Source organism: Aulonocara stuartgranti (assembly GCF_965226115.1).
Source record: "Aulonocara stuartgranti genome assembly, chromosome: 13".
NCBI classification, from domain to species: domain Eukaryota; kingdom Metazoa; phylum Chordata; class Actinopteri; order Cichliformes; family Cichlidae; genus Aulonocara; species Aulonocara stuartgranti.
Genome location: NC_138949.1, coordinates 22,685,997 through 22,703,091, shown reverse-complemented (window position 1 = coordinate 22,703,091; position 17,095 = coordinate 22,685,997). Strand labels below are relative to the sequence as shown.

Genomic DNA, 17,095 nt, shown 5'->3' with positions numbered 1-17,095 from the left:
TTTTGCAACTGGACTTGGGGACAGATACATTTTAGCAATTTTTCAGACTGCCTGACCTTTAGTTCTTAAAGTAATGATGAACTGTTGTTTCTCTTTACTTAGCTAATTGGGTCTTTCCATAATATGAATTCTAACAGGTGTCAAATAGGGCTGTCAGGTGTACCAACCTGACTTCTGCATAACAAAACTGATGTTCCCAAACCCATTAAGAAGATAAGAAATCCCACAAATGAAACCTAACAAGGCAGACCTGTGAAGTGAAAACCATTTCAGGTGACTACATCATGAAGCTCACTGAGAGAAGGCCAAGGGTTTGCAGCGCTGTCAACAAAGCAAAGGGGGGCTACTTTGAGGAATCTAAAATATAAGACATATTTAGGCTTAATTATCAATTTCTTCTTTGCTACATAATTTCATATATATTGCTTCATATATTTGTCTTCAGTATGTATCTACAATGTAGGAACTAGCAAAAATAATGAGAAACCATTAAATGAGAGATGTCATATTTGTAATATCCAGTGTGCGTGTTTGTATAAGATGGAAGATGGTAGGATGGCTGGATACTAGATAAATAAAATAAAATGAATGCATACATTTAACTGTACCAGATCAGCCACAACATTAAAAGTATTGTGAGAGGTGAAGTCAATATTCTACTGGAAAATATTAATCTAAAGGTTGATATGAACTTCAAAATTAACAAAACTACATCAGTGAGATGCCCTGGAAAAAGTCCAATCTGGACAGAACAAGACACTAATACAGGCTTCATGTTGATCTCCTGATGGTTTAGAGCTGTCTGATTGTAATACTGGGACCTCCACAATATTAGTCAGGTGGTTTTGATGTTATGGCTGATTAGGTTAATATTAAACCTACTATATATAAAGAAGTATTTTATAAGTAGTAATCACAAATGCTGGTCGAAGTTGCTCTTATTTGAAAGATTTTGTCAGTGAGGTAAGATATTAAAAGTGGGAACTATTACTGACATGAGGCCTTATAGTGTGTGATGTGGCTAATATTTACCAAGGTGGTCTGTTACATGCTCACATGGGATAGACAACAGATGAGAGTTTTTAGTAGGAAGAAGCATGGAGTGGAAGGAGAACAAGATAAAGGATAGCAAATGCTAAAGGTATATTTCCATATTAGAAGGATCGATGCGGGTTTGAGTGGGAGGTGGATTGACTGAGGGTGCACAAGTACACTGACAAACAGGACAGGGAGACAATGAGCGGAGAGGCGGGGAAGAAGGACTTGGGCTAGGACAACGTGATCCTGAAGGAGAGATGGGAGGGAGGGTAGACATGGAAAGTGGGGACACTGGGCGGAAAGAGGAGGCCAGCTGGGTCACTAGGGACTCTTTGCTTGAGGAGGCAGTGACAGAAGGAGGGACTGTGCCTGGGGCTGTAGAGTGGATGGCTGACACAGGTATGGTGATAGGCTGAGAATGGCTAGGAGACATAGCGCAGGGTGCAAGGGTGAGGTTGGGCGGAGTTGTTGTAGGTTTGAAGGTATCACCAGTTTGACAAGTGACTGATAGTGCTTGCAAAAGGTCCAGAGTAGGTATGCTGAGTCTGGGGGAAGCTGGAGCAGATGTGGGAGATGTTGGGACAGATATAGCAGAAGAAAGAAAGGGTGATGGTGAATGAGGAGCAGGTGAAGAAGGAAAAGGTGAGGTAATAAGAGGGATTGGGGAAGAAGTAAGGGGAGAGAAAGGAAAGGCCGGGAATTGACGAGGGTCAGTATTGGGACACTGAGGGATGGGACATGCATGGGGAGAGGTGAAAACGTCGAACTCTGCCGGCTGAAATGGAGCTGAAGGTGCCAAGTCTTTGAGCAAAATGGACGACTCATAACTTGGCGAGCGGCGTGGAGGGAAGGGGTGACAGTAAAGCGCTGCTGAAGGTGTAAGGGGAGTGGGTGGAGGTGTTGGGGTTGGTGTTGGAAAGAAAGGACTGGGTGTTTGCAGGATGAAAGCTGCTTCAGGGCCTCCGGAAGTTAAGGGGATAATTATGCAAACTATGGGAAAGGAATAAGGTAAGATACAAAATAAGAGAGATAAAAAGAAACAAAAACTACATTAAACCCAGTGAAACATGCTTGCACAACAGGACAACGAGTGAATAATATGGGTGGATAAGGAGCAGGCATATGAGGATTTTGCCAACACATGACTTTACATTTGTTAAGAGCAGTTATGTGCTGTTATCAGCAGTGGATACTGCTGGTGGGAGTTGATGGGAGGCAGGAGGAACAGAAGGAGGAGGAAGAGGCAGTCTGGTTTCACAGAGGAAGACATTCTCTCATCTATCCAAGGAAGGCTCTGAGGAACTGGAGGAGAACTAGGAGAGCTAAACTAAGTCAGCAGAGAAAAGCAAACTATAGGGTTATATTATTTCTGTATAAGTCACACACTGAAAAACATTCAAAGCAATAGTTAACATGCAGCATGCACTTGAAGTGGAAATTAACAATGTATATTAATCTTCTGTGACAACTGGATACAGCAGTGATTTGCAGAGTATTTACCCTGAGCGTAATCTAATTTTAATGAGAGTTAATTTAACAGAAGCCAATTAAAATCAGTGCAAGTAATAAAGTGCTATATAAAAAAGTTTTCATTTAAACTAAATATTAAAATGAAATTGAAATGTAAAGCAGAAATTTCAGTGTCAAATATATTGTAGAATCAAAAGGAACGTCTTTGAGGAATGGTAAGACCCAGCTGTTCACACAAATTCTAAATCCGAGTGTAAATCACCACTTGTGGTTTTGGTTTCACTAGTATGATACATATGTGATCCATGCATTGCCACAAGAAAAAGAAGGTAGCAGGGAGAGGTAAGAGGTCAGCTAGACAAAGCTAAACTTTACCATCAGCCTGATCCCGGAAAACAGCGTTATCATCGGCAAAACATCTTGTGCCTGAAATGTTACCATAGTCAAATATTGGCCCCTCCAGCAAAGTCACAATATCCATCCGATTGACTTTGGTCAGCACTGCAGTTAAGGCATCCGCTGAGGAAGAAGAGACATTAAAACAGTAAAACAGGAATTTGAGCAAATGTAATTATGCAGACGTTTGGATTAGTCATAGCGAAACCAATTTTTAAGCAAATATATTTTAGAGCATCTGGATGATTTTTCAAAAGAAAAGAGAAAAGAATAACAAAAAAGAAAGCAGAAAACCTCAGTGAGGGGCGATAATAAGGAATGACAATATATGACTTTACCAGACAATATAAAGTACCCTGAGGCAACTATTGTTGTGATTTGGTGCTATATAAAAAAAACTGAATTGAAGTGAATTGAATTGAAAAATTGAAAAGAACTTTCAGGAGTAAATCAACAGCAGAATGACTGAAAAAGAATGGAAACAAAAACAAGAGTAAGTAAAAAGAAAGATGTATAGACATAAAAAATAATCTTACTTGTGGCGTTTTTCCCTTCCCGACTGACCCATTTCTTAAGAAGCATGAAGCTCTGTGCTGTCAGAGAGTTCGGGTTCTCTAGTCTAATGTGATTGATCTCATCCACTGTGAAGTTCATCTCCCGAGCCAGCTCTGTTCAGACACAAAAACCAAGTCTAACATGAATACTCAAACTTCAGTGTTTTTCTTTTGCACTATCCATAAACAAATTGTCCATCATTTTATGTACAGTGGAAACATAAATACAAATACACAATAAAAATGATTAAAAAAATCCTGTTGTTTAAAAAAAAAAAAAAAAAAAGTTTTTAGCATTAACTGATCCATCACTTTATTTAAAATTATTTAAAATTCCTCTCCTTTTTAAGGCTTTTAAACCTGGTATCTTAACGCTACATTATAACAGCGTATAGTATCAGAGGCTCTGGGTGACAGTCAGCCTGAAGGTGGCAGTAAATAACAAGGCTCGGGGGCTTGAGAAATAAATAAAGCAGTGGTTATAACCTGTCCAACTGAGTCCCAAGTGATCTGCAACTATAGCCATGCGCAAGTCCGTTCGCTCACAAGGACTTTGGGGACCTGGCAAGATAGAAGACATTGATTCATTAATACCAATAACATTTTTCTACACTTACACGCTAATGTAAAAGAAAAATACATGTGTATAATTTTCCTTTCCTGGCCACTTATTAGTCATGATTATCAGCATTAGTTACAGCTGTGATACAAATATTTTGATTACTATGGCTACCATATTACTGGAATCATTTCCACAAGATGGCAAGGAAAGGATATTTCATACTAGAGACGCTATGGGGAACATAAATGTGTCTACATAGTAAGTGGTTCTCTGTGACAAAACAAAGCATAACATGACTCTCAACAACAGACTTCTAAAAATCTACAGTGGAAAGGTCTATGTTAGAATCTAAAATGTTAACATGCGAAGACGCTTTTGTGTGTTCTTTGCCAACACTAGTTAGTTTAAATGACAGCTGCATGAAATAGTCTGTAAAAACAAACTACCACAATAACTCAGTAACAACCCTGCACAGACAGACAGACAGAGACAGACCAGGATTTGTAAAACAAGTGACTGGTTGTGCCAGTGACCAGTCACTACTACTGGCATGCTGACTCTAACTATGGAAGGTAAACGGGGTCAAAAGAGGAGAACAGAAGAAAGAGAATATTGCGACACGGACAATACAGTACACAGTACATCAATGAAAAAGAAATTTAAATGACATCTACTATTCTGAAGGGAATATGTAAACACGCCACAGGCATTCCAGTCAATCCATTAAACAATCACAACGATGTCATGCAACTACAAGTGAAATATAGAAATATATAGATGTATTTTAAACATAGTGTGAAAATTTTACAAACTAGGCTTGATCTCCGCGATGGGAGGCGTTCGAGACCCTGTGAGTCCCTGACTGCCCTCCTTCCTCCCACCAGTCCGCCTACTCCTCCTGCTCCTCTCACTGCCGGAGGCCCTGTCCGTCGTCGCCACCTTTGCCCTTACGGACGCGGCCCCGGCCTCAGCCCTCGAACCTCTACCAGACCTGGATGAGCGGGAGGGCTGGGAGGGCTGGGAAGGCTGGGAGGCGTCCGACAGAGAGGTGCTCCGGGAGGTGCTGTCTTCCTCCGACTGCTCTGTCTGCGTCTTTTTCTCCTCGTCTGACAGGCGGTCCACCAACTTTAGCGTCTCCCCGCTAATGTCTTTAAAGTATTCGATGGTGCGCTTACAAAGCTCACTAGGGTTTTCCTGTCTGTCTGGTCTACATACTCCCTCAATTGCGACACTGCTGATCTGATGCCTGTCCTTCAGTGGAAGCCTTGAGGGCAACTGTATGGCTGCTCTCTCTGTGGCCAGTGCCCTCGTTGGCTGTGAGGTAACCCGAACTGAAACAACTGAGCTAGCTGTAGTAGCAGGGCTGCTCTTTTTAACATCCTTTATTGGTATCCTAGACCTGGGCTCTACTTTGGCTATGGCTGGCTCGCCTCTTTTTTTAACCTCAACTTTCACTGCTTGTTTCGGCTTCTGTTTACCTATGGCTGTTCCCTGCGTGTGAAATGACCACCCTGATGCTTTAACTGGAAGTCTTGACTTGGGCTGCTTTACTTCATTTTCTTTAACTGTTTCATTTTTCTCCTCCTGCACCTGACTACTGCTGTGTACTTCCACTCTTTCTTCTAATTCCCTACAGCAAAGCGTTTCTATCCGACTAGCTTTTTGGAGGGTGGGTTCAGAAGAGGACTGCAAATTAAACACCACACTGCCACACTGTATGTAGTTGGCCTGTACATTGGAGGACTCAAGGTTATTATTGTTGTTGCAGTTTTCAGAGGGGTAATCTCTTCTTTCTAATCTGGGCGAAGTGCGGCTGCTAGACTTGCTGTCTGTAGACTGCCCCTCTATACTAATGTATTCTGGCACCAGCTGGCCCTCAGATATCTCAGCTTTACAATCAGTGAGATCCCCTGAGTCTTTTTTCACAGTTATAGAGGCAGCTATGCCCATCTTAATAGGAGTACGTAATTTCGAATCAACCTTAGAGGCTGTGATTGTGCAAGACGAGGCAGTTTCAGCTATGGCTTCACAGATGGGGGCATCAGTACCAGCATAGCCAGTGTCACTGCGAGGCTGTGCAGGACTGCATTTTGCTGTAGTTGCTGCTGGTGTTGTTGGTGTAGTGCTGCTGTCTGTGGTAGTATCTATAACCTTCACCTTTCCATCTACAGTGGCCCTCTCCCCTGTTTTTGATTGAGAGGAAAGTACCCCCAGGATCTTGCCCCCTCGCCCCTTTTCCCCTGTTTTAGGGTCAGAGGAATGCTCACCAATCTGGAAAAACTGAAGCCTCTCTTCAACAAAGTCCCGCTTGCTCATGTCAATAGCACCACTGCGGGTCATCTCAAACATCTTCCCTTCGTGGAAAGGGAAAGGGTTAGGCTCACTAGTCGGTGTGCTCTCATCAGTTGGTGTTCGAGCAGGGGTTGTGTCAGGAGTTGTAGCCTGTGAGTCCTCCACTGATAAGCCGTAGGGTTTTGGGTCATCATCTTTTGATTTGGACTCAAAAACCCCTTCATTATCAACCCCTTTTGTGGACCAGGGGTCAAAGTCCAGACCTTTGGTGGCCACTGTTTTAAAGGGTGAATTCAGCTCCTCTTCAAGTTGATAGCCAAAGTAGTTTTCTCCAAAGCCCTGTCTATCTGGATGTCTTCCTTCAAGGGTGTAATCTTTTTCATCCCCACTACTTTGCAGAGAAGATGCACTGATTTTAGTCTTTCCATCTCCCCCTTCCTCACATTTCTCTTCCTCTATCACTTCAAGCTTGGACTGGCTAAATGCACCCGCTGTTTTTCCATCATTAGACAGACTAGATGTTTTTGGATCTTCACTCAGTCCATCATCCTCATCCTGAAGGTCATACCCATCTAAAGAGTCAATTTCAGTTGCATCTGTGTCATGAGAGAACTCAGCAGTGGTCGCTATTGAGCAGTCAGTGATTGACTGATCATTGCCATTTTGCTCAAAATCAGCCTCCTCTCCCTTTACTACACCATTAATCCCAGAGTCCTTATCTCCATTTTTCTCAGATTTTTTGGGTTTTGGACGTTTCTCTCCTTCTTCCTTCATTTTAAATGTATACTTTTTGAGTGGGATGGGATGAAACACGGACTCATCATCGCTAGAGTCACTGTTATCAGCTCCAGGGGGAATAGGGGATGGAGGCTGGACCCTGATGACTGGCTCAGCTAAGAGGTGTCTATCATGTTCCTCTTGCAGGTTAACCTCCATCATCTCTGTCTCTGAGGAAGAAGCACATGAACCCCTTTTCTCTGGATTGGACTGTTCTGCTTCTATAGGAGGAGGTGGTGGAAACTCTATATAAGCCACTCTTTTGTCCTTTGACCTTTGTCTCTCTCCATCCTGCTTTTTATTCTCTGGGGAAGCTGGCTTAGGTTTTTCCTTTGAGGGCTCTTTGTAGATGAAGGTCTTTCCTTCTTCCTCCTCAGACTCCTCTGGGATAGGACTTGGCATGCCAGGCATGAAGCCTATCACAGAGTCTGGCGTTCTGGAGGTCAGGCTCATTTCCTCTGAGCTGGGAGTCTCAGGGGTAACAGGACTTTTCCCAGAGCTTTCCATGAAAGTCACTTGTTCTAGAGTGTCATCTTCTGGACTTCCTTGAGGCGATGGCAACTGCTTTTGTTTGACAGAGTAAAATGCACCCCTGGTTTCATGCACTGTCCTACTCTCATGGCTTACTATCTTTTTGTATGTTCCCAGCTGACCCGAAGCTGTCTCTTTCTCATACTGCTTTCCTACTTGGATGCTGACATAAACAGGCAAGGGCTTAATATCTTTAAAACCCTCAGTTACAACTACAGGAGTTACTTGATCCAAATATTCTACTTGGTCACTATCAACACCATTACACACTACATTTGACTGGCTACCCTCTGATGAATCTGTGGATTTTCCTAATGATGATCCACGGGTAGACTTGTTGGATTCAGAGCTACTGTGTACCCGATTTCGAGCTGAACTATGAGACCCTGCCCTCTCAAATGGTTCAATAGGGGTATCAGATTTTAAAGGGGGAGATTTCTGATTTTCTGAGAAATTAGATGGCTTTCTTACAGGAATTTGTGATTCCGAGTTTTTTTTTAGACTATCGTTGCTGGTTGGACTTTCTCGGACAACAAATTCTGTGTAGATTATTTTTTTTGTTGTTTCTTGTCTTTGGGAATCACTATTATTGCTGCCTTTCATAGAATCATGGATTAATGAATTAGATAGTTTGGGAGATTGAGGTTTATAGTTTCCATACCCCTGGTTCTCCCATGTTCTGAATAACTTGCTCTCTTCTTGATTTTTTCCACTAGTCTCATGCTTGGGTGAGAACTTATTTGTTTCACTCTCTTGACAACTCCTCTGATTTCCCACACCATCTCCTGTTTTTGGGACACCTGAACCAGCAAATACCTGGTAAACAGGAAGCTTACTTTCCTGGAGCTTTCTGATAGGGGGATTTGAATTCTGGACACCCTGAGGATTCCGATCTTGCCTTTGAGCCTCTTGCTCAAACTTTAGCCTCACTGCACTGACTTTGGAGGAAGACATCTGAAAAGGTTTAGGGCTTTCACCTGTAGTTACCTGTGATTTACCATCACCTTGTCTTCTTGAGTCGGAATCACAATACTGTAACAATACTCTCCTTTCTGGACTGCTTGGTAAACTGGCACATTTCCTGTCACTGGAGGTGAACCTGCCTCGAAGCCTTTCCCTGCTCCACTCTTCCCCACTACTCCCACTCCTATAAGCTGATCTTTCTGGACTGCTGTGTGTAGAGCTGGGCCCTGACCGTGATTCTCTGAAGTCTGGTCTACGAGATTTCTTCTCTGGAGATGACAACTCATCATTGAGCTGTTCTGTTTTATCACGGAAGAACTGAGACACCTCACTTAGCTTTTCCTCTGCCTCTTTTACAGTTCTGTCCACCCTGTCCTCATATATAAGCTGTTCTCTCTCTTTATTCTGCGTGTCATCTGACACACGCATCCAAACAGACTGCTTGGGGCTACCAGGCTCAGATGAATATTGCAAAAGTGTCAGTTTGTCAAAGTTGTCATCAACATTGGCCATCCGTCCAGATTTATCAAAGACGTTTCTTGTTGACCTAAAGACATACTCTGTCCTTGGCCCAACTGATCTACCCTCACTGTGACTGCTTCTATCTGGTGAGCAGAAGCGAGACCTATCTCTCAAATATTCTTCTGTGTCAGAATGAGATTGGTCAAATTTCTCAGAGAGTAGCATTTTCTCTGCAAAATTGTAAGACTCCCCTCTAAGCTCTGATGACTCATCCTCATTGTACTCAACAGACTGTTGGCTAAGTAGCTTTAGAGTTTTGTAAGAGTCATCTGTCATGAGCTGGGCTGAATTAGGGCGACTGTCTTCTTCCTGGGACATGGGTGTGTTCACTCTTGGGGAGTCAAGGTACACTGGGAGAGACTCCTCGGTCTCTTCCTCATCTTGTCTATTCCCTGGATAGTAGTACATTTCCTTCTCTGCATGGTTTTTTGTCTCTCTGATGATGACTTCTGTTGGTTCTGTTTTATTGCCCTTTTCAATATGAACCTCAATTATTCTTTCAACTTTAGGCTTGGAGTTGAGATCCTCGAGGACTCTCTGAGATGTTTCCTCATTGTTTGACTTGTGTTCAAACAGTCCAGCCAGCTCTCTAGAAGGGTCTTTGCCTGACTGAAATGCCTTCATTATGTCATGCACAGACATCGTCTCCTCACACCTCTCAGATGCTGATTCTTTGCCAGGTGGTTTGTGGTACACCATCCTGGTGGTGGTAGTGATATGAGTTTCCTCCTTTACCCTCATCCCTTTCCCCATGGGATCTTCGTCAGGGCTGACTTTAATTGAATAGCATTTATTCTGGTCTGCAGTTGACGTAGTTTGATTTTGATGCCCTTTAGCATCTGAATCAATATATCTTACTGGGTGAGCATCCTCCATTGCAGGTTGTTTGTTGTCCTCTGGAGACTCATAACTCCTGATGACATGGACAACCTCAGTTCTAGTCTCAGTGATCACTGGTGGAACTGGGATATCCTGAAAAAGGGCTTTGGGGCCCATGCCTTCGGCACTTTGAGGGGCAGAGGGTGTTCTTTCACTTCTGGTCTCAAAGCCACTGTCTGAGAGAGGGCTTTTATCTTGTTCATGTGAGATATCATCAGGGGATTCTAGCACAGTATCTGCTCCAAAAAGCGTATCAGCTATTTTACTGATCTCCTTGTCAGAAGAAGAAGACCTCATGTTTGTTGGAGGCATTTTGAGCTTATGCTCCTGAACTGCTATGGTGGGTTTTAAAACACGTTTCTGCTTCTCTTTCCCATCTTCTTCTCTTTTGCCCTCATCTGCTTTATGCTTTGTATCATACATTTTGGAGAAAGAGCTGCTGCCCACATCAGTGGCCAGGTAGTCAACCACTTTGGACAGATTGAAATCTCGATCAGGAATTGTTTTCGATTTGGCTTGAGGGACCACTGTCTCATATCTTGGAGGATAGCTCCAGTTGCTTGGCGGTTGTTCAACTTGTACTTTCGAGAAATGTATGTCATCCAATGAATCCCTGGTCAGGGAAACCCTACCATCCTTCACACCATCTTTAGTGAGGATTTCACTGACTTTTACCAAGTCTTGCTTTACTTTCTCCACAATCCGATATGGCTCCTCATCTTCTATCTTAGCCTCTCTGGGAGAATCAGACTGAAATCCTTTATTTGCTATGGAATTTGGGTCTGTCTGCAAAATGGCTGACATTCGAATCAAGTCCTCCTTCATTTCAGCTACGTCCTTCAGAATCTCTTGACTAGATGACAGTGGTGATGTGGTATTTGACTTGAGGCCAGCAGAAAAGGGAGCTTTGATAGGGGAAAGCGTTTTGGCAAAGGAAGACTGCAACTGAGCATTTACCTCAACTGGCACAGTCTTCCTTGGGGATAGAAGAGCAGCAGCTGACTTTGACACCTCAGGTAACTTTTTAAACTGGTGTTCTGGCAGCACATTAATAACAGAGTACACTGGAACAGTCATTGTACTAGACGTTACAGCAGTGGTAACATTAGTGGGGGATCTTAGTGAGGGATACAGGGAATTAGAAGCTGATGATCTAATGGACTGATATGAGGAAGACGCAGAAGAAGACATGGACTTCAGGGTGCCATAGCCTGCAGAGCAAGAATTGAATGTTTTTTCAACTTCATCAAATGCTGCATTGACACTTGTGGTTGCAGCATTGGTGGTTGCTTGTATCCTTTCTTGCAGACTGCTGGAGAGAAGAGATGTTGGGGATGAAGAACGGTACTGTGTGGGCGAGACACTTCCATTAATCAAAGCTGCAGCACTTGGGGAGGAGTTGGATTTCAGTGGTGATGAAAGGGACGAAAACAGGTTTCTTGCAGGGCTTGTGACATCAGAGGCAAAGGAACGCACAGAAGAGAGACCAGGTACAGTTTTTATAGGTGATGAGGATGATGCAGTGCCACTAGATCCTCCCATAACAGTCTTATATGGCAGGGATGAACTGAACATACTCAGAGAAGATTTGGGAGAGCTTGGTGGGGTCATGCCCATAGATGATCTTTCAAGAAGAGTGCTCCCTCTTTCAGGGACAGTTAAAGGGGAGGTTCTAGCAGACAATGCTGCCAATCCTTTCATAGACAGAGGATCTGGGGCACTTTTGCCCGGTGAAGAAAGGGGACTGGGGCTGACCTGGACGGGGTACTGAGCTTGCTGGACTACCGTTTTTATAGGAGAGGAGATGGTTCTGTAAGATCGGATGGGAGAGGCTATGTCACTAACTGACTTTACAGAAGAGGCAGGTGATCCAGGGATGTTTGTCTTGATGGGGGAGGCAGAGTTGATGGACCAGACAGACTTTAATGGAGAGGCAGAGGGCGTGTTGGATGACGAACTGGAGAGGGAGCCAAACCCAGACTTGGCTTGGCCAGGGACGGCGACAGGAACAGGCGACCACGCCTGATAAGGTCTCGTTGAAAAGACAGGTTTGTGAGGGTAGCTAGAAGGCTGTGTTCTCGGCGAGCTTCGATCAGTTGTTTCTTCAACAGTAATTTAAACCAAAAGCAATAAGGAAGTAAAAATAAAATCCAACATAAAATAATTTGAAATAAAACATAAAAACCAGAAAGAGAAATTTGAGTCAGTCAGAAAGGGCATTACTCTCAAAGGCATAATTTTACACTTGAAATGTAAAAGGCCCATATTACAATGATGATGAGCAATGAGAATAAATACACTCAAAAGAGAATGGATCTTGGAAAAAATAAACAAAACAAACAAAAAACAAAAACAAAAATGCTTGATATGATAGATGTGACAAAAAGGTCATGATAACCAAAAATATGCAATTCCATTGACTTTTGATATGCTTAATCTATTTGCTCCTAACAACACTGCCTTTTACTGTGTATCTTTGATTAAAAGGTCTTTCTCTTTTCATTTAGTACATTTTCAATGCCAGGTGACCCCACAAGTGTATATTATTAATAAAAAAAATATCACCTTAATATTTTGGTCACAACTTAAAATAAAATATGAGGTTGCACTTTACAAAAAAATGTGACCTGCAATGAAAGATTTATTTAAATGGTCACAATTTTATCTCTAGCTAAGTATACTATTAAATAATCCTAACACTTTTCACAAAATTGTCAGAAAGACAAGTTTAGACATATTAAAATAAAGCAAAGATAGTGGATCGAGAAGAAAGAGCTCCGGCCCTAAAACATAATATCTGTGAGAAAAGGTATTCCAAGATTTAATTAAAGGAAAAAAAATTGTTTTTAAATCAAATCTTGTGCTCTAAAAGAGTCACTGTGGGGGGAAGAAAGTTCATGTAAAGTGCAACCTATTTCATGTTAATATACACAGCCGCACGCAATCATAAAGCCAATAAAAGAGTGAAATGGCTGCTGAAAGAATGAGAACAATTCAAAATAATATTTTTATTCAACATGAATTAAAACATTTCTGTTCAAATGATACACGAACAGACATTGACACCAGTGACAATAACATAGCAGTCAAAACAGGGAGACATTTTGTCAACATGGGGTGGGTAAGCAAAGCATGACACACAGGAAACCATGCAAATGTTTGCAGAATGAAAGATGATAAAAGAGTATGTGTTGGGTGGTAGGAATAAATGCTCGATGGACATGTTTTGTCAGGGTTCTATATTATATGTAAATGAGAGGTAGAAATATGTAAACTATATCATGGGACCTTTCAGACACTAAAACTGATTAAAATAACATAAATATCTGAAACCAATTAAAAATTTCACGTAGGTAAAAATGGGAAACTCACTCGCTGCTGGGTCGGTCAAATAGCTGTAGCGCTTACGCAAAGCTAAGGAGGCAAAGGTATGACGTCGCTCTGGCTTTTCAGTCTGAAACAAACAAAAAAGAACAAAAGATGCTTCAACATAAAAATGAAGTAAAATGTGCTTGAAACTAACAGAAATAAATATTTTTGTTAACTTGTTAATTTAGAAGTTATAGTGCAAGGAAATAAACCTGCTTTTTTAGTCTACCAGTGCATGCTGTTAGTACTTGCACAGGGAGGCACTACAGTTATGTGTCTTCAAAAAACTGTAAACGATATATGATTTGCATGTAATCCCTGCACTAGTAATTGGTGCAACTTACAGTTAAGTATGGTATATTGAATAAATTTCTTCTCATCTTCACATCATGGTAAATCTTAAAACGTCAATAATAATAACTGTGTCAGTGTTGGTATCAATAGGTTCTCCAAATGTTCATATTTAACAAATATGCATTTCATGATTTAAAATCTAATCTGATGCCAATTTTTAGTGTAAAAGCAATAACTAGTGTGAAATGTAGCCTTTGTAAAGAGTTGGGTAACTCACAAAAGTGAGTGCAGTGTGTTTATTCTTTGCAGACAAACAGCCTAAGTTTTTGAAACTATGACTACAGTTTTTTGCAAATCCTAATGAACTTGTTTGCCGAACCTTAACTATTCCAATATCACACTCTTGTTGAAATAAACGTTTATTGTTGGAATCCTCTTCCATAAATGTTTTGCCATGCAATGGAGAGAGTTAGTACTATTGTTACAGAAAAGCCAAGGAAAAGGACAAAAAATACGAGAAACCCCAATACAAAAAACCAACGACTAAGGCTACGTCCACACGTACCCGGGTATTTTTGAAAACTGAGATTTTTCTATGCGTTTGCACCTTTCGTCCACATGTAAACGGCGTTTTCGTTTTTAAAAACGCCTGCCAGGGTGGATATTTTTGAAAACTCCGTTTTTGCATTTACGTGTGGATGAGGAAAACGGAGAAAATGCAGCGTCAAAGGTGTGCGCCTTTCTTGATGTCACACTGTGCGCCACGTTAATGTTTCGGTGAAATGAATTTCTACAATGGAGGTAGACTGTTACTGTTAATTTTACTGTCTGCAGTGTTTAAATGCTTACACATACACACACAATTATTGTCCCTCCACACATACGACTCTGTTCTGCTTCTATGCCCCAGCTTTGTTTACCATCTCCCACCGAGGCTTCTAGACTTCTGATTGGCCAACATTTCTACACAGTTAGGAATATATCGCCACCTGTTGCTTTGGCATGTTCCTAGCAGCATTTTCCATCATTTTTTCATTTACGTGTGGACGGGATTATTTTATAAAACGAAAACGGAAAATCTCCGTTTTCAAAAATGCCCGTGTACGTGTGGACGTAGCCTAAGTGGACAAATAATAAAAGTTAGGGTTACATGTCTGGCTGACAAAATATACCAAAGTCTCTATATGTTTATAGTAATGACGAAGTCCTGTTTAACATGTATGAAAAATAAGATAGTGATGAAAAACAAGCCGAGATGTTATACAGCAACTGGCTCCACTGGACTTGGGATGGAGACAACGATAAATAAATCCTTGCAGATTAAAACAATTGCCATTTCCACTCATGCACTGCAGGGTCAGGATTGACACGGCTGTGTAAAAACGTGCGCTCAGAAGCATCTTCCACATTTAGGTACAGAACTGAGGTAAGGTATTTGCAAAACGCATATTTACAACGTTCTCTGCAGTAAAGCCAACAGAAAGGACGACAAAGAAGAAGCGGCTTCGTGTGATGATGAAGAATTTGTTTACCTCATCATCAGGATCAGACTCCATATCCTGTGGTATTCCAAGATGCATTGCAGGAGAGGAGAGAGATGACACAATGGAGAGCAGGGACGTTATAGTGAGCGGGAGGTGAAAATAAAACTCAGGGGATGAAAATGGAGCAGCAAAAACAACAAAAAGCATCAAAAATCTATGGGATTAATAAATACACACAGCAAAATAAACAAAAGCAAAAGCAAAGGAAATACAGTTTCTTGTGATCAATCAACACCACAACAAACAAACAAAGTATTGTTTTGTTGTTTTTTTGGCATAATTTTTATGTACCCACAGAGAGCCAGGCACTAAAGCAAAGCATGATGTGCATGTGTGGCTGCAATGTGTACGTTGTGGGGTCTTATGACTGGCACAGGCTTTAACATTAATAAAAGACACAAGGAGGAGGCAGTCACTTCTAGACCAGGTGAGCTTCAAAGATTTCTCTTGGTCTCGGGAGGACAGTGTTTGTTGTTCTTCAACTGGTTCATTTACATGTAGATGATATGACGTGGCCTAAAACAATCAACAGTTTAATCATGGAAATCGTACCTTCTTGTGGGTTGGCAGTGTGATATTCAAATTGCATATGGCAGTCTGTGGAAGGCCTTTTGTGGTTTTTGGCTCTCTCAGGAAGGAGAGGCGCCCACATGGTTCTTGGCCCATGTCTCTGATCTGCAGAAGACAGTAAACACTTGTTCAACAAAACCTAATGTCAATAAAAAAAATGCATTTCTTCTTAATTCCAGGAGTAATTATCATTGCACCTTAACCTAGGGCTGTGCGATATGACCAAAATCTCATATCCCGATATTAAGACATCTATCGTCCGATAACGATATAAATCACAAAAATGTAACATTTTCTGTAAATTCTGTGAATCTCGGGCAGCTCGACTTGCGTGAAGTGTTTCCAGCTGGGCATTGTGTACCTGGAGTCGCGTGTTTTAACCGATGCATGAAACTATACATTTTAGACATAAGTTGTAACGGCCACCGTTTTCTTTGTGAGTATTTATTACACGGCGTGCTGCGGGGAAAAGCCTGTTCTAACATTTGAGTCTAAGGTTTATTTTTTAGCACCTGACGGCTCTTTTTTGCTTCTCATCCGTAAACACTCTGCATCTTTCACGTGATTCCGTTTATTTTGAAAAGTCTCAACAGGATCTTGAGCTTTATTGTGAAAGGTTTATGTGGAACAAGCGGACACACGGTGGTTTTACCGTCGTTGTTGCTAACGACAACGCATAAAAACAAACGCTTGTCTGTCTGTAGTGTGGTTATATTAAATGTAAGAGAAAGAGAGAACTTTAAGAAATTAATATAGCCACCACAGTGACCATCAAAACGATGAAAAAATATTGCAGTAAACAGTTTATTTTGCAACACCACGAAACAAACGATAGCATAAAATGAAACGATAGACGTTTTTATATCGTCATCCAATATATATCGTTATATCGAACAGCCCTACCTCAACCTATTGCAGTGTTTTTATATACAAGTAAAGATATAACAGGGAAAAATATAATCCACTTATAAGCATGTACATGTACATAAGCATGTGCAGAACATGAGATAATTAATGCAGACTCAAGGAAAGGAGAGCTGTTACTGAAATGCACCTGTATAAAGGAGGCTACAGTAAATGCTAACAGAGAGTGTGACAGGAAGAACACATCCTATACCTTTACGTTGAAAGGAAGTCTGTTTTCCTTGAAGGAGAAGAAGTTAAATACCAGCTGCTGCCCGCTTTTGGCAAGAGGGGAAAGATTGCCATAACAATCCACGTAGATCGGTTTGCCCTCAAGAACCTACAGAAATCCATTATCCAAAAATATAGAATCACAGCACATTGTTTTATTTTATCTGTCAGTGCAGTTTTTATTAGACTCTCTTACTGCA

General features: G+C 41.4%; 1 protein-coding gene across 1 annotated transcript in view; it reads right to left on the bottom strand.

Moving 5' to 3' along the window:
- The window catches only part of LOC309720465 (ankyrin-3-like), an 89,209-nt gene that overhangs the window by 8,777 nt on the left and 63,337 nt on the right, over nucleotides 1-17,095 (bottom strand). The window contains exons 35-42 of the mRNA XM_082557443.1: nucleotides 16,879-17,004; nucleotides 15,744-15,866; nucleotides 15,180-15,206; nucleotides 13,357-13,438; nucleotides 4,833-12,086; nucleotides 3,945-4,019; nucleotides 3,441-3,572; nucleotides 2,884-3,027 (exon numbers count right to left, since the gene is read on the bottom strand). Of these exons, the coding sequence (XP_082413569.1) occupies nucleotides 2,884-3,027; nucleotides 3,441-3,572; nucleotides 3,945-4,019; nucleotides 4,833-12,086; nucleotides 13,357-13,438; nucleotides 15,180-15,206; nucleotides 15,744-15,866; nucleotides 16,879-17,004 (7,963 nt within the window). The remainder of the gene's footprint in view (nucleotides 1-2,883; nucleotides 3,028-3,440; nucleotides 3,573-3,944; nucleotides 4,020-4,832; nucleotides 12,087-13,356; nucleotides 13,439-15,179; nucleotides 15,207-15,743; nucleotides 15,867-16,878; nucleotides 17,005-17,095) is intronic.